The sequence below is a fragment of the Danio rerio genome, chromosome 20 (assembly GCF_049306965.1).
Source record: "Danio rerio strain Tuebingen ecotype United States chromosome 20, GRCz12tu, whole genome shotgun sequence".
NCBI lineage: Eukaryota > Metazoa > Chordata > Actinopteri > Cypriniformes > Danionidae > Danio > Danio rerio.
The window spans coordinates 41,154,835-41,179,799 of record NC_133195.1 but is presented as its reverse complement, the minus strand read 5'-3'; the positions used below and the strand labels follow the sequence as shown (position 1 = coordinate 41,179,799).

Here is a 24,965-nt window from a genome sequence, read left to right as displayed (position 1 = left end):
CTATGCCTTTCTTTTTTGCACTTCATCATTTTGCACTTAATATTAACCCCTTAACCCCTTAATGAAAAGACATGTTTAACCTAGATGACTGCCAATCTTCGATGCTTTGGTGTTCATATTTAGGCTTGGTCTCAATTTTAAAAAAGACACAAAATGTGACATAAAAAATGTTATGTGCCTTTATGTTTATAAAAAAAAATGAAACAAGTGTTTTATTTTTTTATAATACATAAAACATGTTTCAGCATAAATAGACATAAAAACCAGAGCTAAGAATCTGAACAAATTATATTCCAAATTTGAAGTTGAAACATTAGCTTTCAGTGAGATTTTGTTTGGCCACAGTACCAAACATTAAAACCATGACATACAGTTTCCACTGATGACCATAGAAAGGTGCCCCCATTATATTTTGAGGAATATACTGTACATGAAATGTATTTTGTCATACTTTTGACAATATTTGTAAAGTAGGCACACAATTCTAAAGTAGTATGGGCAGTTTGGTGGTGTTTGATTTGATTTAACCTCTAAAAATATTAAAGCAAATTTTACATGTGGATTGCTGTAGCAAAGTAATTCTTTACGACTCTGATGAGTATCCTTGTTTTAAATTACAAAGTAACTGTTGCTCAATAAAATCTATCAGAATATCACTAGATATAAACTAGTAATTTTAAGTTTTCAAATGACCTATATTTTATTATGATTTCTTACTACAATATTATGGTTTAAAAGGGTAACCAAAATAAACAGTCCCAAATTTTGTAGAGTGACAGTAAGAGTTTTAATTTAATACTCTTATATATGTAACAAAAAAAACAACTAAAAACTGTGGTAAATGCATTCAGAAGACCTTTCCAACGATGTATAGTTTGTCATTATTAGATTAGGATTTAAATGTAAAAACAGTGATGTAACTTAACGTTGGCCAGGACGATGACAGTTCAAATAAATGAACACAAGAGTCAGATTTTTTAGTCTGCATATCGTGTTTTAAGACTGAAGCAATTGCAGATGATCTTTTCCTAAAACAGAAAATTATGTCACCAGTCTGGCAATTTTTTGGTTTAAAAAATAACAAAAAGGCAACTTAAATAAGTCAATATGCAAAATTTGCAGCAGAAAGCTTCTTGTGACATGCAGCAAATCTGAGATCTCGTCTCGCTGTCATCCAGCCATCTATTAAGTTCAACTGCCCCACAAGTGTCAAGTCACAGAGAAATCTCAAAAAGGACAATGGATGCCGGTACCAGCTGACTGTTAGGAGTAGTTGATACCTCTGTAAAATCCATCAAATTAAGCTATAAAAGTAACAGGTATAAAGGCCTTTCAGCTGCCATTATGCCATTATCAATGAAAATCTGGCGAAAGCACAGTCAGAGCCTTTCAATTATGTACAATTTGTGTAGCTTAAGTCAGCTCAAATTATATTAATAGAAAAAAAAATGTTTAATATGTTTTCAATAAATAAAAATATATACATTTTGTTTTATTTATTTAAAAAAATAGCCCATTTCAGCTTAATGAGTATGCTATTTGTTTTTTTACTAACACTATTTGTATAATGAAAATAAAAAGTTTGCCATTTAGATATTGCATTATTTAATTTCTGTTGATTTGTGTTTGGGATTTAACAAAAAAGGCTAAATATTTTATAAAGGTGTCACAATCTTATTTAAAGGTCAGCTATGGTGAAAAAGCTACGTTTCAAGCTGCTTGGACAGAAATGTTTGTAGGTACAGAGTATAGACAGTCATATTGGGCTGCTATAAACACCCTTACTCTATTTTTGGAAGTAAGGCTCAATGGGCTCAACACAAGAGCCTTCATCGTCTTCCTGCGAATGAGCAACAGAGATTTTACATTTAGCGGCTATTTGCTCTGAACACGCAGTGAATGCAACGTATTGAGATTCAGGCCATTAAAAACAGCTGATCCACCGAGTCTTTCAGCACTCAAACTTGATTGATCTCGGCTGGCGGATCAACATTCACCTCATGATCGCTCTCATTGTTGCCATTGTTTGTAACTTTAGGTGGGTTTGCAAACATGTGTACTTTCATTGCGTCTTCCTTAAACTTCAGTCATCAACTTCAGTCATCTAAACTAGGTGCGGCTGTAAAGTGTGAGCGCGTTGCCTCGTGTGCACTTACCTCCATAGGAAATAACGAACTTGCCTTAGTTATAGCCTCAGTTAATCCAGTGTGCGTGGTTTTTAGTCTTGGTGTACAAGCTTGGAAAACAGCACACAGTTGCCATAACTTTGTTTAGTTGTCGTAGTTTTGTACGGTGCAGAAACAGGTGTTAAGAAGCCTTTAGGATTAATTAACCGTGACAAATTAAAGCATGGTTAATAGTGAAACCGGTTAATCGCTGCGTCCCTATATGGATGACACATGCATCATTACATAGCGGCTGTAAAACTATACAAAAACACAAATGATTTTGTAACTACCACTCTGACACATTCTGGCACATTAGGAATATTGATTCCTCAACAGTAGTCTCTGCTTGGTCTGTGTATGAGTCTGGGTCGTACATGTACAACTAAATGCTGGTCCTCTTATTCATGTTGTTTCTCTCTGTCTGCCTGAGTGTTGCCATACACAGAGCGGGAGAGCACTTGGCTCTGCCCCCTTGTTAAGTTGGGCAGGAAGTCGAAATAAATTTTCATGTGAAGTAACACACCCCTAAAACAATGACCTGTGTACACGCCCCCAAAATGACACTTTTTAAACACACTATAATAAAAAAATCAGAATTGCGTTTTGAACTGAACCTAAACCGGCACACTCAAGAACCATAATATTAATATTTAATCTTTAAAAAAAGGTAAAATAGGTGCCCTTTAAGATATGCAATGCATAATAAACTGACACCAGAGCTGTATATGCAGCGGTGTGCAAACTTATGCTGGTGTGTTTGGCTATTGAACCATCCAGATTTACTGCGACAGCCCTAGTACTTAAAAATAAAGGGTTTTAACCAAATTATTTCAGATATAAAACTTTAATGTAGTTTTTTTAACAAATACAATCAAAAAACAATGATTGAAAAAACAAATATCCAAACAAAGACTTGATGATCAAAGCCAAAGTGTTTATTTAAATGAATCAATTGATTGAACTTTTCAATACTACAGGACGACTGAATTCTTTTGGATAAACCCATTCAATGAAATGAAAAGCCTGATTTATTTAACTGACATCTGCTTCATGTAATGAAAGCATTATATATCATGCTAAATTCCTTAATGCTGCTGGTGGTGAACATGAATGATGCTTAATAGTTGCATCCCAACACACAAAAATGAAAGCATGCCAGCTTCAACATAATCCATTGCATCAGAGGATGAAGTTACATCATCAAACGCTAAGCTCTGATATGCTAAAATGCAACAAGACCTCCTTATTATCGCTGCATGTTCTTGTAGAAGGATTATTCGTTGGTTAATTCAGTTTGACATGTCAGTGATGTCCGCGTCCACCACAGCTGTTGCTTTGGACTCATATCTTATTAGAGCAAACACCAAACCAGCTTGTACTGACAGCAAAAGAGAGGGGCACATTCAGTGTTTAAAAAGCCTCTCAGTTTAACCAACTCTTTTTTTTTAAGAACTTTCCTAGTTTATAGACCGTTTTGTGTGTATGTCTAGCTAAAACCGCAACTTCTGTTGGAGAGGAAGCTTTGCGATTCATCACAATGTCACTTTTTATGCCTCTGTTCCTGCCTATATTTCCCAGGGGCAGAACTAAAAAAAGGAATTTTATTCTCTCAACACCACAAACAAAAGTAGCCCGAGGTCGGCCTTGTAAAGCGATCATCAGTGCTAAAAGGGGCTTTCTGTGCACTCGGCACAAGAAAAGAGCAAGTACTTGTGCCACGCTGCTATAGAAACCCTGAATCCTTAAGTCAACCGCCTGGTCGAGAGAAACATGCTTTGGTAACGTGAGAAGTGGGCAACCGTGTGCTAGAGCAGATTAGTCAACAGATTACCACCACCTGCTTCACAGCGTCACCATCAAAGCCACACCGGGTTTTAAGGACACTGCATGAATGCAAAACATGCGTATCAAATCAGATCAAAGTTTATTTCTAGAGTACACTTAATTAAAACCTTTGGTCGACCAAGGTGCTGTACAGTAGCACTGAAACCAGGGCTGGAGTGGGACTCCTTTTCAGCCCTGGAGTTTCAAGCCTCAGACCGGCCCACCTCAGTTCACGACTGACTATATTAAAATAAGGTCATTCCAATTGAGTTTCTAATTACACTATCACGTCTTTTTTTTTTTTTTTTGAGAAAACAGCTGCTTTAGAACTTCAAATGTTCAATAACCCTAACAGTATTATATGTCTTAACAATAAAAATGAAAAAAAAAAAAATACTCAGACGAGGATCAAACCCGGGTCGGCGACATCGTAATCTAACGTGCTATCCACTGGACCACAACAGTTGTATATTGAGAGGTGGTTATATTCAAAAAGAGCAGATCTGCGGTGAAATAATGAATAAGAATACTGTGGTCAAGTAAATAAATAAATTAATTAAAAAAGTGTGACTGCTGAGAGCAACAGATTCTGGAGCTAGGGACAAAGGCCCTCGCGGCCAAAAAAACGGACCGGCCCACAGGGAATTCTCCCGGTCCTCCCGATTAGCCAATCCGGGCCTGACTAAAACAGCAATACAATAAAATAAAAACAACAATATAAAACAATAGTAACAACAGTAGAAGTTTCCAAGAAAGAATCAATTAGGATAGCCTGGAACCACTATTAGGGAATATTAAATGCACTCGAAAAAAGATGAGTCTTTAACATCGATTTAAAATAGATAGAGCGGGTGCTATTGTGATTTTTAATGGTCACTTATTCCATAGTTTCTGACCCACAGCTGCAAAAGCTCTATCGCCCCTGCATTTGAGACGAGATCAGTATGTTTGCAATAGATGGCAGTCGGAATTTGATTTAAGCGATCGGGTTTGGTAGTAGCGATCAAATCTGAAAGATACGGTGGCGCTAGGTTATACCATGTTTTATAAACAAAGAGTAAAATTTTATAATCTATTCGGAAATTACCAACAACCGATGTAGTGATTGCAAAATTGGTGTGATATGGTCATTTTTGTGGCTACTCGTGAGCAAATGGGCATTTTGGACCATTTAAAGTCTAGAAATAAAAGATGAAGGTAGACCAATATATAAAGAATTACAATAATCTTATCGCGTATAAATAAAATCATGAATAGTCCTTTTATAAAGTTATTTTATAACCTTTCCTGCTTAGGAGGGGTTTAACTTTGGCTTGTCGTTGTAGATGATAACTTGTACTTACTATTTAACTTATTTGTTTGTCAAGTTTTAGACTACTGTCTAGTAGAAACCAAGGTTTTTAACTTCACAGGTGGAGTAACAGTTTAATACACCGAGATCGGTAGGTGGTTTGTTAGAATGCTGTGGAGGACCAAAAAGAATAACTATGGTTTCATTCAAAAGCATAAAGTTATTGGTGATAGTTTGATTTGGCGAAGACAATTTTCTAATTACTTGAGGGTTAAGCTATCATTAGCTTATAAATTTAGACAATTGCTGCTTTTTAGTTCGCCTATACTGCGTCCTAAATGCATGTATTCTATTTGTGAAGAAAAAGTACATACTTCTGAGTGCATACAGTAACTGAGGAGTATCCAAGCACTAGGACTAGGCTCCACAATATATTGTTTGAGCATCTATATCCCAATGAGTGCATCCGCAATAGTCACATCGCAGGATTAGATTATTTATTCAAGTTTAAAAGATAAAGATATTTTAAATTATAAAATGGTGTCCATGTTATTGTATGTTTGATTGTTCTATTTCCAGAAAGCCACAAAGCACTGTTTATTTCACTTTTATCTTTACTCTGTTGTATTTATATATGCTTGTAAATATATGAAATCTTTCCAAATAGAGCTATTCAATTCATCAGGTGAAATTATATTCATACCGCAATATACAGCGAGGAAAATAAGTATTGAACACGTCACCATTTTTCTCAGAAAACATATTTCTAAAGGTGCCGTTGACTTGAAAATTTTCCAGGATGTTGGTAGCAACTAAATAAATCCATATATATATGCAAAGAAAACAAATCTAATTAGTTTACAAATTAAGTTATGCGTAATTAAATGAAATGACACAGGAAAAAAGTATTGAACACATGAAGAAAGGGAGGTGTAGAAAGGCAGTGAAAGCCCAGACAGAAGCTGAAATCTTTCAGTAGTTCTTCAGCAACCATCATCATTGTAAATTCATATTAACTGCTTCAATCCAACATCTACATTAGCAGTATGATGAAGATGAAACCAGAATGGACATTTCAGCAAGACAATGATCTTAAACACAGCAAAGGAAACTCTTAAATGCTTTCAGAGAAAGAAAATCAAGCTGTAGAATGGCCTAGCCAATCACCTGACTCGAATCCAATAGAAAATACAAAATAAAGATCAGATTTGATAGACGAGACACACAGAACTAATTTTCAGATTTTTTTTTTTTGTTTTATTTTTATTTATTTTTTTTGTATTGTTTGGGTTTTAACCAAAATCTAGTTCAATATCATGTCAACAGCTTCTTTGGAAATATTATTCCCAGGAAAAAACATGACATGTTAAATACTTATTTTCCCCACTGTATATTGTAATGTCAGATTTTTTCAATATTGTGCAGCCCTAACTGGGATATACTACTTCCACATTAAAGAATGATTCTGTTGCTTAGTTTCGTGCCCTGTCAATCATCATGTCACATCGCTCAAATTTCTTTCCTATTTAATTTCCTACCATATTGGAGATCCAGCAGTTAATCTGCCAATCTGGATTTTTAATAAAAGCCTAATAAATGTCTAATCACATTACAAGAGCATAATCGCATCCCAAAAGTGAAGAAGTAAAAGAAAAATGTGCCGACGTTTAATAAATGGATCCGAAGTAATTACTTTGTAAGCTTCCACAGCCTGAGTCATAGTGAGTCACTGATGATAGCAGCTTAGGACCGCATTTATACTTATTTTCTTGACAGAGACTTTTTTTGGGCGACTTCCCTGCAAATTTTTCACAGTTTATTTCTCTGAGGTTCCACAAAATCAAAGGCTCCATTACTTACGATTTGTCTCTTCTGTGGGCATGTTGGCGTCTTTGGGGACTGCTGCCTGGTCGGCGGCGTGGTGATAAAGACTTGCCTCGAGTTCGTTCTTTGATTGGAGACTGAGCACTGGACGACTTAAGAATCTGCAATAAAATACGGTAAATTTAAAACAATTTATATTCATCTGATTATTTATGGACGGAATGGGATGGGTGGACAAATGGATGGATGGGATAGGATGGGATTGGACTGGATAGAATTAATGGATGGATGGACTAGTTTGAATGGAAGGATGGGTGCATGGAATGAATGAATGAATTGAATGGTATGAATTAGAATGAATGGAACTAGATGGAGACACAAACAGCTAAGAAACTTAAACAATATGTTAATTCGAACATATTTATTGAGATATATTTATATTCATTAGTTTATTTAATGCAGGGGTCACCAATCTCGTTCCTGGAGGGCCGGTGTCCCTGCAGGGTTTAGCTCCAACTTGCCTCAACACACCTGCCTGGGTGTTTCAAGTATACCCAGTAAGACCTTGATTAGCTTGTTCAGGTGTGTAGGATTAGGGTTGGAGCTAAAATCTGCAGCACACCAGACCTCCAAGTACAAGTTTGGTGATCCCTGACTTAATGGACTGAGCAATGGGCGGACAAGTGGATTGATGGGATAGGATAGGATGGCAATGGACTAGTTTGGATGGAGGGATGGGTGCATGGGATGAATAAATGACTTGATTTGTATAGATTAGATTGAATGGATTTAGATTTACTTAATATGTTAATTCGAATATCTTCAATGAAGTACTAAAATTAGTTTTCATCTTCCTTTCGATAAAATCAAGACTGAGGCAATTAGAAAGAAAAAGAGCTTTAAATCTACAAAGTGGTAAAAGGCAAGCTGAGAACAGCACAGATGAGGAATTTTGCCCATCATCAGCCCACCAGGAGTTCAGCACTAAGAAACAACAGATCTACAATCAGTTTATTAAAGGAGGATGACTTGAACTATTTCACACCACAGGGAGCTAAGCTGAAATGCTCTCATAGTGTTTTCTCATTAGTGTCTGCAGCACAGATAAAGCTAGCGTTACAAAAGACTCCACGTTACATTCATTTACTTGATGATGTTCATTAACTTTGTTATGCAACTAAACAGCAGATTTCCCAAACTTTCATTTCTTTCAATTATTGTTCCATAAATGAGTAGCACAAGCTATGAGAGGTAATCTGACAGTGCAATGTTTTCAGTCTTATAAAGCTGACATTTATCTTTATTATAAATGACTTTATCACCTCCTTTCTGATGATGCCAAATGAGCTCAGCACCAAGAGGCTTTGAAGATGGATTGCAAAATAAAAACAGCATCCGTTTTCATGTTTGATTTAAATGCACAAGCTTTATCTGCAAATCCTTTCCCTTCCTGTAACATGCTCTTCATTTAGCTTAAATATATGCAAGATTGCAAAAACATTTAGGTTTGATGATTGAGTGCTGAATTCCTCAACATCCATAAAAAGATGGCTACATTGCTTTCCAACATCTAGAGTGCAATTTCCACTCTCTGACTGCATATGTGGTTCATGGAAACTATGTCGCAGCTGACTGCGGTCATCCATAAAGTCAAGGCCGCATCTGAGAAACTGGGAGAACATGACCTAGTTTTTACTGTCTACATGATAAACATGTCCCACGTTACACTCACACAGCATAGACTCCTGGTCTAACTCCTTATAGATGTTCAAGGACAAACATAGACTCTGATCCAGGCTAAAACATTTGCTTATATAGCACACACGATACAGACAATCATGACTCTTGTTATGTGACTCTGCCTATCACAGAAACTCTAAATTTGAACGAACATGGATGGATGGACTGACTAGGAATGGATGGACGGATGGATTGGGGATGGATGAATGGATGGACTGACTGGAAAGGGATGGATGGACAGATTGGGGATGGGTGGATAGATGGACTGACTAGGAATGGATGGATGGACGGTTTGAGGATGGATGAATGGATGGACTGACTGGGAATGGATGGATGGACAGATTGACTGGAAATGGATGGACGGACAAATTAAGGATGGATGGATAAATTAAGGATGGATGGATAAATGGACGGACTGACTGAGAATGAATGGGTGGATGAACGGATGGATGGGTGGATGGATGGACGGACTGAGAATGGATGGATGAATGGATAGGGGATGGATGGATTGATGGATGGATGGATGGACGGATTGGGGATGGATGAATGGATAGGGGATGGATAGATGGATGGATGGATGGACGGATTGGGGATGGATGAATGGACGGATTGGGGAAAGATGGATGGACCGACTGAGAATGGATGGATGGACGAATGGATTAACTAGAAATGGATGGACAAATGGATTGAGAATGGAAACTGATGGACGGACGAACTGACTGGGAATGGATGGACGGACAGATTGGGGATAGATGGATAGATGGACCGACTGACTGAGAATGTATGGACGGATGGATTGGGGATGGATGGACAGACGAACATGTGGACTGGAATGGATGGATAGAATGGATGGATGGATGGATGGATAAGCGAACTGGGATGAACAAATGGATAGATGGATGGATGAATGGACTGAATTAGATGAATAGCTGGATTGCTAGATGAACAGATGGATCAAATTGGATAGTATGGAACTGAATGAATGGACGGATGGATGGAACGAATTGGATGGATGGACAGACGGGAATGGATGGACTGGAATGGATGGATGGACAGATGGACAACTGAATGGATAGTTTGGAATTGGGATTGATAGATGGATGGATGGAATGCCACTGGATGGATGAATGGATAGATGGATCTATTGGACTGGCTGGTATGGCAGATATGTTAATAGGTTTAATATATTCAAATCAAATAAACATTTTAATATAAGCAATCTTAAAACTACTTAAAACAGTGGATGTACCAATCAAATCAAATTTAAAACATAAATAGAATCTATAATAGAATCAAATATAGTTTATAATGTGCTTCACCTTCATCCTCATGTCACGTCCATGCTTCTCCAGCTCTTTACGCATGTCTTCACGGGCCTGCTTACTGGCATTTATCACCAGATAGTTCCACTCAATAGGCTGGAAAACGTGTGGATTGTGCGGTACATATAGACCAATCTTTATCTTCTTCATGGTGTGCTGGTAGCGGCGGTACGAGTCCTCGAAGTCAAACACCAACTCGCTGAGTGTACGAAAGCTCAGAGATCTGTCCATAAGGTCAGTACGTCGACTCATGCCCAGGGTGCCATAGCGGCCGTTACAGTAAACGCCCAACACCACGTGATGGAAGTGGTGCCCAGAGAATTGGGTTTTAAAGCTGATAGGGAACCGTTCCACAGAAGTTAAACCGTTGGTTAGATAGCTAATGGGATAAAGTCAAGGAATTTATTCACATTCATTTAACATGCATTTAATCAAAAAAGTTGGGTGAAATCAGAATAATTTTCAAGCCTAAAAATAGCAGCTGTTTGAAAATGAGGTGATAATTAATTGGCAAACTACTCCAGAATGAAAGCAAAGCGTTTCATGAAACACATCAAAATCTCCCCATACTCTCTTAACTTGGTGTGCACTATTGATTTTTTCAAATCTGACTTGTCTTTGAACTTTCAGTAAGTGAACTTTTTTACTCGCACTGCCTGAAAATCAATCATCTGCTGTCTTACTTTAAGTCAATAAGAAGCTGCTGTGCTTGTTAATCGGGCAATGAACTGACAGATTTCTCATTTGAGACTCTAATAAGACAGAGAACAGCAAACACTAGTGTGTTTGTTTTGAAAAGCAGCACAATAAACACCTTTAACGTTGCACAGCAATCGTTTAGCATCTACTCATAACACTGTGTGCCATTGAGTTGGAAAGCACAAACAAGGACACTGCAGCAATGACCTAGCAACCACCCAGAACTCCCTAGCAACCACATAACGCAGTAAAAACCATTTTTAATACCTTATAAGCTGCATAGAAATGCTCACACTCACTATAGCATTGGAAAAAACAACATTTGCATTAGAAACCACCAGCTAACCTAAATAATTCATTATAAATCATTGTTATTTTTGTCATAAATTGACAAAAATTGAGAGAGTGAACCCCCGGTGTATTTTTCTGACATCCTGCCCCATTCTAAATACAGCAAAAAACACCCACAATTCCCAGCAATCACATTTAAAACAAAAAAGGTGAATCCCAAATCGCTCTGTTATTTGCCATTCTATAGTATAAGTAGTGCATTCATTTTATTATTAGATTTAAGCATTGCATTTGACACAATTAATCATAAAATTCTTATATATTGCAATGAAAGACTGAAAATTTCTCTTTTTCTTGATGGTTTTTCTTCATCTAGCTCTATTTTTTATTTTGGAGTTCCTCAGGGCTCTATTTTGGGCCCCTCTCTTTTATCATTGTATACTTCCTCTGGGGTCCATCCTTACGAAGCATGGGATGTTAGTTAATTTCAATGCTGATGACACCCAAATTTACCTGCCCTTGAAAAAAAAAGGTTAAAAGAGGCCTAGAATCACCAAACCAGTGTACAGTATGTCTGACTTCTGACGTCTGTTCCCGGAGGACCACCAACACTGCATGTTTTGGATGTCTACTTTGTTTGTCACATCCATTACAGGTCTTTCAGGCTCTGCTGATGAGCTGAATCAGGTGCGTTTGAATCTAAAACAGGTGTGTTTGGTTAAAAAGACATGGAAAATGTGCAGAGCTGGTGGTCTTTCAGAAATGTGGTTTAAAAACACTGGTGTATAGTGTGTCATTTGGGATGCAACAAAACACATAATGAATGCAAAAGAAAAGAAAGGAAAAGAAAAAGCACCCTAGCAACCACCTAGTACTCACTAGCAACCAAGCAACATATTATTATAAAGCCTGAAGCCTGGTGGATACTTCTGCATCAAATGATTGGCGTGACCCACGGCGCAAGCCTTGCGCGTAGCCGTGCATTTATACTTCTGCGCGATGTTTCTTTTGCACTGCAATACACTTGCGAAACGCTAGCTGGCAGTAGGTGTTTATGTTTCTGTGTCGAGTTTCTTTGCTGGTGTTTAGTTTTTTCTGAACGCTTCCTTAAATGTACAAGTGGCTCAAATTTGCTCATTTTGAGGCGGGAACCGATGGACATGCAACAACTTTAATCATAAGGCAAAAACAAAACAGCAGTCTCCATCCGGAGCTCCTTCATGAGTCTCCACACTTGTAGACACCTGCAGCATCACGCTCGCGCGGCTCTCACCTCCATCCAAACTCGTCAGCACTACTAAGCTGACCAATCACAGAGCTTGTGCTACGTGTACGCGTTACATTTTTTTGAAAGGTACGCGTCAGCAACGCCAAAGGCCACGGCGAGGGGCTATGCATCAATGCGTAGGCTGCACCGTAGCATACTTATGCGCTTGACGCATACCAACCTACTTTTAATGATACATTAACTGTCATTCATTTTCTTTTCAGCTTAGTCCCTTTATTTATCTGGGGTCGCCACAGCACAATGAACCGCCAACTCATCAAGCATATATTTTATGCAGTGGATGCCCTTTCAGCTGCAACCCATCACTAAAAACATCCATACACACTCATTCACACACACACACACACAGCGGACAATTTAGCTTATCCAATTCACCTATACCACATGTATTTGGACTTGTGGGGGGAAACCGAAGAAACTTTAAACTTGTGGAAGGAAACCCACACGATCAATTGCAGAACATGCAAACTTCACACAGAAATGCCAACTGACCCAGCGACTTTCTTGCTGTGAAGCGATTGTACCCACTGCACCACTGTGACGCCCCATATGTTAACTATATAATATAAAGTTATTATGTTAACTATATGATAGATGTTAACTCTATAAAAGTTACAAATATAAACACCATAAACACTAGCATTGTAGCAATGACTAATCAAATCCAGTTTAAAAAAATACCATTAAACAAATGAAGGTGCATATATAACAACATCTTCTCAAGTCAAACCAAATCCTTCCTTTTCCTTGAAGTGACTTGGTCAGCAGACACTCGGCTAGACTGGCCTTCCCCCTGGGCTTTTCTTTGCATCCGCCTGATCTGTTCTGTAGTCTTATGTAAGCGATCAGTGCTCACTGCGGCATGGCCACACATGATGCGGCAGTCAATGCCATGAGGAGTCACCAGACTGTGAGCGTATCAGCACAGTTCACACCAGGACTCATCTGCAACTACTAAAATAGTTATAATAATTCTTCCTGACATCCAAGCCAACTGTCACATTAGTCAAATGACTGGTGTTTGTCCTCGGTGGGTATCATATAACTATAATCTGTGGAGCTGGGAAAATATGATTAAGTATGCAAATATATGCTTGATTTACATGTTTATTCATGGGCTAACTTCACCCCTCTTATAATCTTTTTTATTATCTATTTTCTTTATACCACTTAAAAATTTTTCCGACAATTACCAGAGATGTAGATACCTATACAATTTTCAGGGTTCATTTAAAGAAGTAGTTCATTTGTACTTTGTAAAAATTAGAAGTATGGATTTATTTACTGGCTATCCTACTATTGTTTGCCCGAATTTGTGGGGTTTTTTTTGTTGTTTTTTTTGAGAAACAAAACAAGAAAAGGTATACATTACACAATCCGTCTTCGCATTTTGTTATTATTATTATTCAACAAGTAGCGCTGGTTTTCAGCAAGCAACAACATGCTTCTCTCCCTCATGAAGCTAATGCAGAAGTAACTGAAACTGCAATTCATCGAAATTCCACTAGGCCTGGCTCCAAAATAGAGCACATTTCTATTGACCCCAATGTTAAAATGGCCAACTTTACAGCAGAAAATATGTGTTTACAGCCTGGTACAAAAAACAATTTTGGTCTATATAGCTAATATTACACTTCATGACAACTGTGAGGGGGTAATTTTTTTTTTTATAACTTATCCGTTTAATTTATTTTGAGTTATATTAGGTTTGCATAATTAAGTGCGTGGCCACTTGAGTGGCAGCTAGGTCTTGCTGGTCACAGTCACATCACCTCAGCTGATTCCGGCTGATTAGCTGCTGAACTCCGCTAAATATACATCATATTTTTGTTTTTGTTTTTATGTGGCTTTACACAGCCAATTGCCTTTTGGAATTATTTCCTACAATTATCAGATGATATGGCATGCTGTGCACTTAATTGTGTTAACAAACCATTCAAGTGGCCCCCCTTTCCCAGGTGAATGAAATTCTTATATACCACATCTATAAATGTATTTGTTTTATTTAAAATCATTCACCATTTATGTTTTTCTTTAGACCTGTAATGCACTCCAGAATCTGACAGATTGATTAGCTGTAGGCTCTGAAACACTGTCATCTGAAACACTGTCAAACAGTGTTATGCCTGGATTTCATAAATAGCCTTGCATTTACTAACACAGTACTTGGAAGTAATTTGCGTTTTCCTCCTGTAGAAAAACATAATAAGAACAATGTTTAGTGGCTCAATGTATTACAGCTGTGTTTTTAAAAGACTAAACACTTTATTAATATAGTATACAACCAAGCACAAGTAATGAAGTATTAAGCGTTTCTCCAAAAGAAAACCCAGTCTAAGCAAAATGCCAGCAGGTGTCTGTAGCTCCACCCACGCTCCGCCTCTTTGCCCTTTTTTTGGTGTCCCCCGGTCAGCGCGATGACGTGCGAACAAAATAGCGACAGTTGGCCAAGCCCACTTGTAGCTTCATTTGTGTTCATCAGATACCTATGGGTGACATCACAAATACTACGTCCATATCAGTTTTCAGCAGCTGCTTAATATTTGTGCAGATTACAGAAAGAGATATGATGTGCAATATAATACTAAAGAGTGTAGCAATGATATATAAAACCAACGAAATGTGATTTTGCCAGATTTTTTGTTTTGTTTTGTTTTTATTTTGTCAGGGCAAGTTTTAAACATTAGTAAAACTGTTAAATACTTAGTGCATATCATTACTGATGATAATGATATGTACAGGGAAGGACAAAAGTTATATGTTCTAGCCAATATGCTGGTGAGAAAGTTTTATACGTGTTTGGAGCAGGTTAAAGTAAAACTCTTTAGAACACAATGCAGTTGTTTATATACAGTTCCTTTGTAGGATAATTTTTTTTAAAAAAAAGAGTCTCCTTAAGCTGCAGGTTGCGTACAATGATTGTATGAGGATTCTGCTTAAAAACAATCGAATGCAGTGCAAGTGATTTATTCGGTAAGACTTTGATCATTTGATAAGAAATTTGATGTATAAACCTATTTGTTAACTGGAGAATTCTCAGAATTGAAGTTTAATGATCCTGACAAATCTTATAGTCTTACTGATGTGCATTACTAGATTGAGGAAGTATTGGCATAACTGTCTTTTGTAATGTATATTGTGTGGTTTGTATTGTTCTCTGTCTTCTGTTGCTATTGGAAAATAGAGTTGAATTAATTCACTTGTTTTTGTATTTGATCTATTCTCTTGAATATTGGTTGATTGTGTTAATGGATTGTTTTATGTAATGGTAAATCCTTTTAAGTGTGTATTTTAATCATGTAAGGGCAACTGGTAGCATTCAGTGCAGGGAAAGTAGCCTTTGAATAATTCTGGTACACTTACATAAATGTTTTATTAATGTATAACATCCTTGTTAAGTAAGCAAAACAAAAAAGAAAACTGCAGTTCTTTTTTCTGATGCTAAATCTTGAATTCAAGTAGCCTTGAGATTGCTAAAATGAGGAAATGATGCTTGATTCTTTTGCAAGCACCCTTTAAATTAATCATTATCATCACATTTGTCAGTAACCAGTGTCGTTTTTGCTATCGGGCATCGCAACAAGCTGCCAAGTTTGCCACATAGCGCAAATCTGTGTGTGTGTGTGTGTGTGTGTCCAGGGACTGCTTCACTTCTCTTCCATCTGCCTTTCAAAGACAATATGCTGGTACTCCATAACACAAACGTATTCATCTATTAATCAATGAGCCTAGTGGTGCATAAACAAAAAAAGGCCATTCTCTAGAGTAAAATTGCAAAAAAGTAACATTCCACAAACTAAAATGGCCTGATTTTATTTAGATTTTATTACTTGTTTTCTATTAAACATCAAATACATTAAAACTTGTTTTCAAAGAATGTATGTTAGGTATATGTACACTGCTGGTCAAAAATTCAGTTTTGAGTGATTTTGAAACTATATTTATTGAGAAATCCAGAAAAAAATGGGTGAATTGGCCAAACAAAATATATATAAATTTACTTTGTTTGTAAAAAAATAAAATAAAACAAAACTGCAATATCTAATATAATATGATATAATATAATAAAATATAATAATAATTTATAATAATAATAATAATAATAATATAATATAAAATTTATAATATAATTTATAATAATAAAAATAATATATAATATTATAATTTATAATAACAATATAATAATAATAATAATAATAATTTAAAATAATGTAATAACTTCTAATAATAATATAATAATAATAATAATAATATATATAATATAATAATTTCTAATAGAATAAGATATTTTAATTTATAATATAATATAATATAATATAATATAATATAATATAATATAATATAATATAATATAATATAATATAATATACATTCATTCATTTTCTTGTCGGCTTAGTCCCTTTATTAATCCAATGGTGGCCACAGCAGAATGAACCGCCAACTTATCCAGCAAGTTTTTATGCAGCGGATGCCCTTCCAGCCACAACCCATCTCTGGGTAACATCCACACACACACTCTCATACACTACGGACAATTTAGCCTACCCAATTCACCTGTACGGCATGGCCTTGGACTTTGGGGGAAACCGGACCACCCGGAGGAAACCCACGCGAACACAGGGAGAACATGCAAACTCCACACAGAAACGCCAACTGAGCCAAGGCTCGAACCAGCGACCCAGCGACCTTCTAGCTGTGAGGCGACAGCACTACCTACTGCGCCACTGCTTCGCCATAATGTAATATAATATAATATAATATAATATAATACAATATAATATAATACAATATAATATAATATATCGAACTAAAGGAATAAGAATGACTAAATTTTGTACAGGAACAACAGCGCAATCTGTGCATTAGAATAATCCTTAGGTAATGATGTGTCCTATTTATTTTTAGCTGCATAAGGCTTAAATAAAAATGGTCTTTTAGAATGTAGAAAAGAGTTTGAGCAAAGGTTTACGAGAACTGAACGGCTACAGTGCTTCAAGTTTTCTTGAATTTCCAACTAAAAACTGGACAAAAGGTGGATAGGATTACTTGTTGGCGAAAATTGATCGCACTGGATCAGTATGTCGTGTGGCGAGGAGTGGTTATACACTGCCCGTACTATTGAAAGTATCACCACTGTTGAAGACATAGGTACTGAACCATAAAAATGCTCCCATCGCATTGATCAACAGATTGCATGGGACTCTGGCATCTAATGACTCCGATATGTGGTTTCTTTATATATGTGCATGCTATATTAGCTAATAAGTTTAATTGTTTAAATTTAATTGGTTATCATTGTATAACAAGGTAATGTGGTGATATAAATCAGGTGAGGTGGACATTTATATCATATAATTTCATCCATTTGCCATCTAATTACAAAATATAATTAAAGCTGGAGGTATTTTGACGAATCTAGTGGATTTAATTGTAGTGTATAGGTCAAAACAGTAATAAAACTAAAAATAAAGAGTAAAAAAGGGCGAGACCGATTTATATTCATCAGGGTTTGACTGGATCATGAACAGTTGTGAGAATGGTAAACTTTTTAGCTTTTAGAATATTGTTCTGTGCTTCATACATAAGATGTGAGCCACAGAGAAAGCAAAAAAGTGAACTCGAGCCAATTATTTCTTTTTGTATTATTTTGCACACAAAACATTGTTGTTATTTGAAGTAAACACAAACCCTTTCAGTAGACTTTGTTCCTCTGCAGCTCTTTTGAGTACCTTCTTTGTGTGTGTGTGTGTGGTGTGTACACAAATACACACACCCACTAAACCCCCCAGCAGTGCTGTAATGAGAAGACAGCAGAGGATCACATTACCCATCAGCAGGGCCATGTGATCCTCTCGACGGCAGCGCTGTGGATTTCAACATTCTTATCTGCAGCACACGCGTTCCCAAACCTGCTGGGATTACTACTTCTGCTATAGCTTCCCGGATTGTTTTTTCATTGAATATGCAGACAGTCTTTGATGCCTTTTACAAAATAAGACATTTTTATCCAAAACTTTGAAGGCAGTGAAAATTAAAAACCAAATATTCCACCTTGCGATATAAAAGCAAAGTACAGTGGTTTGAGCATCCATTGGACCAGATTGCTTTCTCACCTTAAGTGAACTGGTCCAGAGTTTGTTTGCTTGCAAGCAGGCCAAGATCATCCCGTTCAGACCACTGACTTTTTTTTTATTCCCAAAACAGGCTCATTGGAAAAACATGCTATAGGCTACATTTATGTGAAACTGCAAAAACGCACTTAAACATCCGTTTGACTGCAGTTTCTAGGTAAAATTAATGCTATTGGGAAGCTTGACGCTAAAAACTTTGGTTCCTTTTTATACTAATGATACTTACAGGGGCATATTATTGATGAATAAATGATTATGTTCATGTAGCCCTTTACAAATAAATACCACAAACAACTTATTGATGTCTATTGGGTTTTCCAAACTAACCATTTCTTCGGTACAGCTTGATTGCGACGTGGACAACTGTTGGTTAGCGCTATTGGTTAAGTACAAGATCAGTAGGAGAGCGCTATTGGTTCAGTAAGAGATCATAACTGGTGTTCTGTCATTTTATCCTACGTACCCATCAGATTGTGCTGCCAACACTTTACTTGAATAGTCCCAAGGTTGGGGTTAGGGATTAAGAAGGTTAGGGCGATATTACAGCTTCATAAAACATTACTCCACATAAAAATTTACACTCGTAAGAAAATCTGATAGGTAGCATATTGCGTCATCAAAATGTGCCACAAACGGGCCTTTCCCTCCTTCTCTGCCTCAAAATCATTTTAAAGTTGGGCGAACTTCGCATATTCCACAGAGCTAAAAACAAGACAATTTCTTCCATGGTGGCTAGTGTGGCGCAGATGCTAAAACCCGCCTTTACGCATGCACGGCATCGTAAATTCTATAGCAAGTGTAAACACATGAATGGGTCACATTTAAAAGAATGTATAAATGAACAGGCAAACAAATCTAATATAGGCAACAAATCGGAATTGGGCATCAAGACCTGACAGTGTAAACATGGCCTATGATTTATAAACTAATATGTTTGCCTCATCTACTTTATTGCTGCCCTTATGAACAACTTTTCTGGCATGGTCAGTTTTCATGGTATAGCTCAATTTGTACAGTGATGTAACTATGATGCAGAGAGCTCGGCTTGGATTCTGGTGAAGCACAGTTCCACAAAAGAGATGAAATCAAGGTGATACTACTTTCGAAAGCATTACTGGGAAAGGTTTAGGTCAGTGGTTGGGGAGGTGCCATCAAGTAAATACAATTTAGAACAAAAATTTGATCAATGCGATTTTACATCTGCAAATCACAAATGCATGCAACAACAAACTAAAACTAATTTATTAAACTCACTGTTATATTCGATGTGAGCATTGAGCTTGCTTATTCTGCAACCATATTAGAAACTTTCGTGAGATGTTTGTTTCCCACTCATGCTGTATTAGCTGAATCTTAAGTGGGTGACATAACAGGCACGGCCCTCATAAAAAACAATATTGTTAAGTATTCTAAGTCAAAATGGATATTGGATCTTAGAAGGAGAATCTCACAATAAAATGGGATCATAAATAGAGTATTTTTGCATTGTTGTGGCCCGGTAGCAACTCTTTCACAGAGACCTGAGGGTTGGAGATCCCTGCGCTAAAACGAATGCATTTCAAATATGCAAAAACGCAGATGCCCTCTAGTGGATTTGTCATCTAAAACAAGCAACAAAACTAACCCAAAGCAACGTATTTTATGTTTTGCAAAAATGTAGGCTGAGGCACGTATTTCCAATGAGCCTGGGCTGTTTGTTTATTTGGTTTTAGGTTGTTGCAGTGCTTAGGGCTGTCACTAAAACATGTTATTTCATTAACACCCATTTTCTTTGTTTTTTTTGTTTTTTTTTTGTAGCTTACAGCAACTTTACAACAACAAAAGCCTCGGTGTTCTTTGATACTCTAATCCTCTTCATCTGTTATCTTCTTTACAAGAAGTCCCTTTAGAGCACTGTAGATTAAAAAAAGGGGTTTTGTACACAAAGATACAAATCTTAAAGTGACGCAAACTGCAACCCTTCATCCTCCCGCTTAACTCAACACAGAGAGAAAGCAACTATTTACAGCTAATGACCCATGAAGTGCTTAACTCAAAGTGAAGTCCACACTGCAGCTCTAGAGAAACAAACCACAATCTCCAGAACGCTCTTCTTCGACACATGGCATTTGAATAGACGATGCTGACATTCACCTTGTGTTCACCCCTGGCCTTGATCTGATGGCTAAATGACACTAACAGCTTCTGAAAACACTCACTCTTCCCACTGGCACTGAATGGCACAGCTGCATCCACTGCATATAGGCAGAAATCTGCACCCACCTTCAGGAGGATCTACTACGACTACTAGTTTCCTAGCAACAGCTGAAGTTAAAAGCATCGAGTTGAGAAGCGGTGGGGGTTCATGAGGGAAGACAGTGATCTGAAGCACATTGCCTTTGATGATCGCTGCTTAGTACTCAGTCCCAATTTTAGCAATGGAGAAATCAAGTACAGTAAGGGAAGTAAGAGAGGAACGGGGCTTTCCTCAGCACGAATGAACAGAGTTGCATGTGTCTGATGGAGATGATTTCTTTTATAAGAACTGGTTTACATTTTAGGGACCGACAGACATTTAAGGTAAAACAAAAACACTAGACACTCACCATCATTTTTATTTTTTTCATTAACAGTTTTTTTCATCTCTCAATGTTGAATTAATAATGATTGTTGGGTTGACCTCGTGTTCAATATACTATTTTAGTATAGTTTAGATATTCTAGTCATGAGACCATAGTATTCAAAAGAAACTCCAGATGCACATGATCACTGACACTCTGATGAGGGCAAGCAATTGCCGAATTTGTGGGCACAGTTTTTAGGAATAGCCATGTCAATAAAGGCTTTTTAGTAATTTTTCCACATTTTTCGAGTGCCTTTAAGTAATTTTTGCTGTTTAATCTGATGAATCCCTTGCCCAAAGAGCACCGACACATTATTTAAGCTACCCATGAGCACTTTTTGCTTGATTTTGCACTAGATTTCTAGATTTTTGATAGAAAAAGCAAGTGTTAGCCATAATTCAAGAGTGTTATACGTCACCATTAAATAAAAACAACTCAATGTTTTAAATGTGCCTTATTGAGCTTTAATTATTGTTTGTATAATTGAATGAGTGTGAAGGATTCATGCATTTTGCTTGTGTAACCCGTTACTAGAAAACACACATACACTCTTATTCACACACATACACTACGGACAATTTCGCCTACCCAATTCACCTAGAGCGCATGTCTTTGGCCTGTGGGGGGGAAATGGAACATCTGGAGGAAACCTACGCAAACACGGGGAGTACATGCAAACTCCTCACAGAAATGGCAACTGACCCAGCTGAGGCTCAAACCAGCAACCGTCTTGCTGTGAGGTGACAGCGCTACCCACTGCGCCACCATGCCACCTAACCGTAATTTAAACAAGTAGTAGAAGAATTGTTCGGAGACATGGGTCAGTGTTGCATTTATAAATGTGCTGCAACCAAGAATTTGTTTTCTTTTCCCCATAATGAGACCACAACTTGTGAGTCGCTTGTCTCCTTTAAAAAAATATGTGATTCTAGTTGGTGTGGATTGCCATATTTGGTAAGTGTGTGATTATCAGTGTTCTTTGTTTATGTTTATTCAGATGGCAAAGTTAGTATCGTCAGCAGTGCTGCATTTTTAAAGACATAGCTTAGTCAAAATGAATATTACTAAGTTTACAGTAATATCACTATAATATCATGGACTGAAAATCCTCCAGTTCCACACAGCTCTCAGATCTGCTGTAAAAGCTGCTCTACAATTCACTGTCCATCTCCCGTGTCTATGTTTTTGTTGCTGGAGTGAAAATCAGCTGTACTGCACATAACAAAACTCCCCTTTTCATGCAAACCCTTTCCCTCTTTCGTTATTTGACAATCCCACCTAAACAAAACTGGACTCACATACTTTCCTTTTCTCAAACTAGAGGTCTAAAAACACCTTGCTAAGATGGGGAGAGGGGAGGGTGGCTCATGACCCTTTAATATACAGTAATATCTGTATTATTATGCTATTCATTATTATGTGTGTGTGTGTGGGGGGGGGGGGGTTATTTATTAATATTTTTATTACAATTCTTATTTATTTATTTGAATTTGTTTATTTATTTTGTGTCATATTTAGCATTACTACATTTTTATTTCTGTTTTAGCTAGTCTTATATAGATTAAATATTAAAATTAGTTACTAAGGCAATTATATATTATTATTTGTTTATGTATTTCTTATTTATGGATTATTTAAAGCAACATTTTTTTACATTGTAAGTTTTATATTTTTATGTTTTTATTATACTATAATTCAATTAATAAAAAACATTTTTATATTCTAACAATTGAGAGGAATTATGTGAATATAAGACAAAATTCTGTCCTTAAAGCTAAAGGATACATCCCAAGGATAACCGCTTCAAGGCATTTGATGGGAAGGGATTCTCGTATCATCTCTCTCGCAGTCTCCATCAACCTTCAAAACAAAATAAATCAAATGTCAAGCAGGACCAATGGCTTCAACAAAGATAAAAGCTCTGTATTTTGTAAATGCATTCCATCACACATGCAAAAGTTTCTTTTTTAGAAAGGGATTTTCCATTTAGACCATAAAATAGAAGTAAAAGGAACAGGAAAAAGACTAAAAACAGGAAAGACAGGCTAGACGGACAGGATGATGGCATCACTTACCCACTCAGAGGTCGGGTTTTCTTAATCTCAAAGAACTGCGTTCCCGTATGGTTGTATCTGTCAGCAGTTAAGGAGATATGAGAGGACGTGATGTTTGAATGCCTCATTTAGGAAGCCTTGTTTTCCTGCTGCTTCATTGTGACTCATGCGTGTCAAAATGCACAGCTGCGAACAATATCCTGTAGAAGCCAACATCCTCATTACCCGCCACTGATATCACTGTATTTGTGGAAGTACAAACGCTAAAATTCTAACCAAATAAAATTATGATTATAAATATCTGCAGCTAGAGCAATCTAGGCATCTGCTAGGATAAAATTGTATTGTTGTAATAATTGCTGAAGTTTTAAAAATCACAATATATAGTATTATAACAATATAAAATAAGCATTCTTTAACGGGTATAATAACAAAAATAACTCTACACTAATTGCTTTACCGTAAATAAATGTTAAAGAAATGTTTCAAACAAATTTAAATCGCAAAAAAAGTACAACAAATAACACTTTACTGCAAATTCTCATAAGTAAATGTTATTAATGCATTTAATAAGGTCGACAGTGGGAAATTTCTACATTTGTTCTATTCTACATACTATTCTGCATATAGTTTGATCAGGATCCACAGGCTTCTTCAACATTTTATACAAACAATAGTGATACAAACTGTAATCATGGCATTGGTTTTACCATATCCATTAAACATTACTTATGTGTAATCTCTAAAACTATTGGTAAAGAAATCCCTGTTTGCTCTAAAATCTGTATTCTTGGTCTTTTCCCACCTGCCTTATCACTGAAGTCATATGAACAGAAGCTTATAAATCTGTGTCTATTGCATATGAAGCGCCTGATTGCCATTCACTGGAAGAGTATGGTCCATAGTCCATCTTTGTCACTCTGGATTAGGGAAATGTCTTTGTGTATAGCAATGGAAAGATTGACTTACTCAATCAAACAAAAACTGCACATATTTTACAAGATTTGGACCTTCTTCCTTCATTTTTTTAAATAAGAATGGACTGACCGTTTAGTAAACCCAAACTATGTGACTGTGTTAAGGCTGATTTATACTTCTGCGTCAAGCTCACGCGTATGCTACGGCGCAGCTTACGCATTGACCCATATCTCCGGATGAAAAGTTTTGTTTTGTGTTTTAAAGTTGTTGCACGTCTGCCGGTTCCTGCCTCAAAATGAGCGAGTTTGAGTCACTTGTACATTCAGGAAGCATTCAGAAAAAACAAAACACCAGTGAAGAAACTAGACACAGAGGAACGATAACACTTCACTGCCAACTAGCATATCGGAAGTGTTAATGCAGACCAACAGAGACAGCGTGCAGAAGTATAAATGCACAGCTACGCGCGTTGCATGTGGCATGGGTTATGCCAGTCACTTGACACAGAAGTATAAACCTTAATTATCTTTTTAAATTTTTACTAAATTGCCCTTTTTATTTTATTATTATTTTATCTTATTTTAGTTACTTTTTTATTTTCCATTTATTTGTTTATGTGTTTTTTTTTTTTTGTTTTTTGCATGTGACTACATACTTTTTTTATGGCTCTTTCGGGATGGGGTGGGAGTTGTTCTTTGATTGGTATTTGGTTACTAATACAGTATGTATGCATCACATTTTTCTGAAACAACAAAAGTATTTAAAAAATAAAATAAAATAAAAAACATTACTTACTTACTCCCAAGGCCGTT

General features: G+C 36.7%; 1 protein-coding gene and 1 long non-coding RNA gene across 5 annotated transcripts in view; both read right to left on the bottom strand.

Moving 5' to 3' along the window:
* The window catches only part of vash2 (vasohibin 2), a 49,455-nt gene that overhangs the window by 10,055 nt on the left and 14,435 nt on the right, over nucleotides 1-24,965 (bottom strand). For 2 of the 4 annotated variants that reach the window (XM_005160740.6, XM_073932851.1), the window contains exons 3-6: nucleotides 23,257-23,313; nucleotides 22,967-23,041; nucleotides 10,167-10,548; nucleotides 7,144-7,268 (exon numbers count right to left, since the gene is read on the bottom strand). In XM_005160740.6, the coding sequence (XP_005160797.2) occupies nucleotides 7,144-7,268; nucleotides 10,167-10,548; nucleotides 22,967-23,041; nucleotides 23,257-23,313 (639 nt within the window). 4 annotated transcript variants of the gene reach the window in all.
* On the bottom strand, nucleotides 11,290-13,616 carry LOC141379401 (uncharacterized). The gene is made up of 2 exons (XR_012396001.1): nucleotides 12,585-13,616; nucleotides 11,290-12,453 (listed from the first exon to the last, which is right to left on the bottom strand). It is a non-coding gene; the product is annotated as an uncharacterized lncRNA (long non-coding RNA).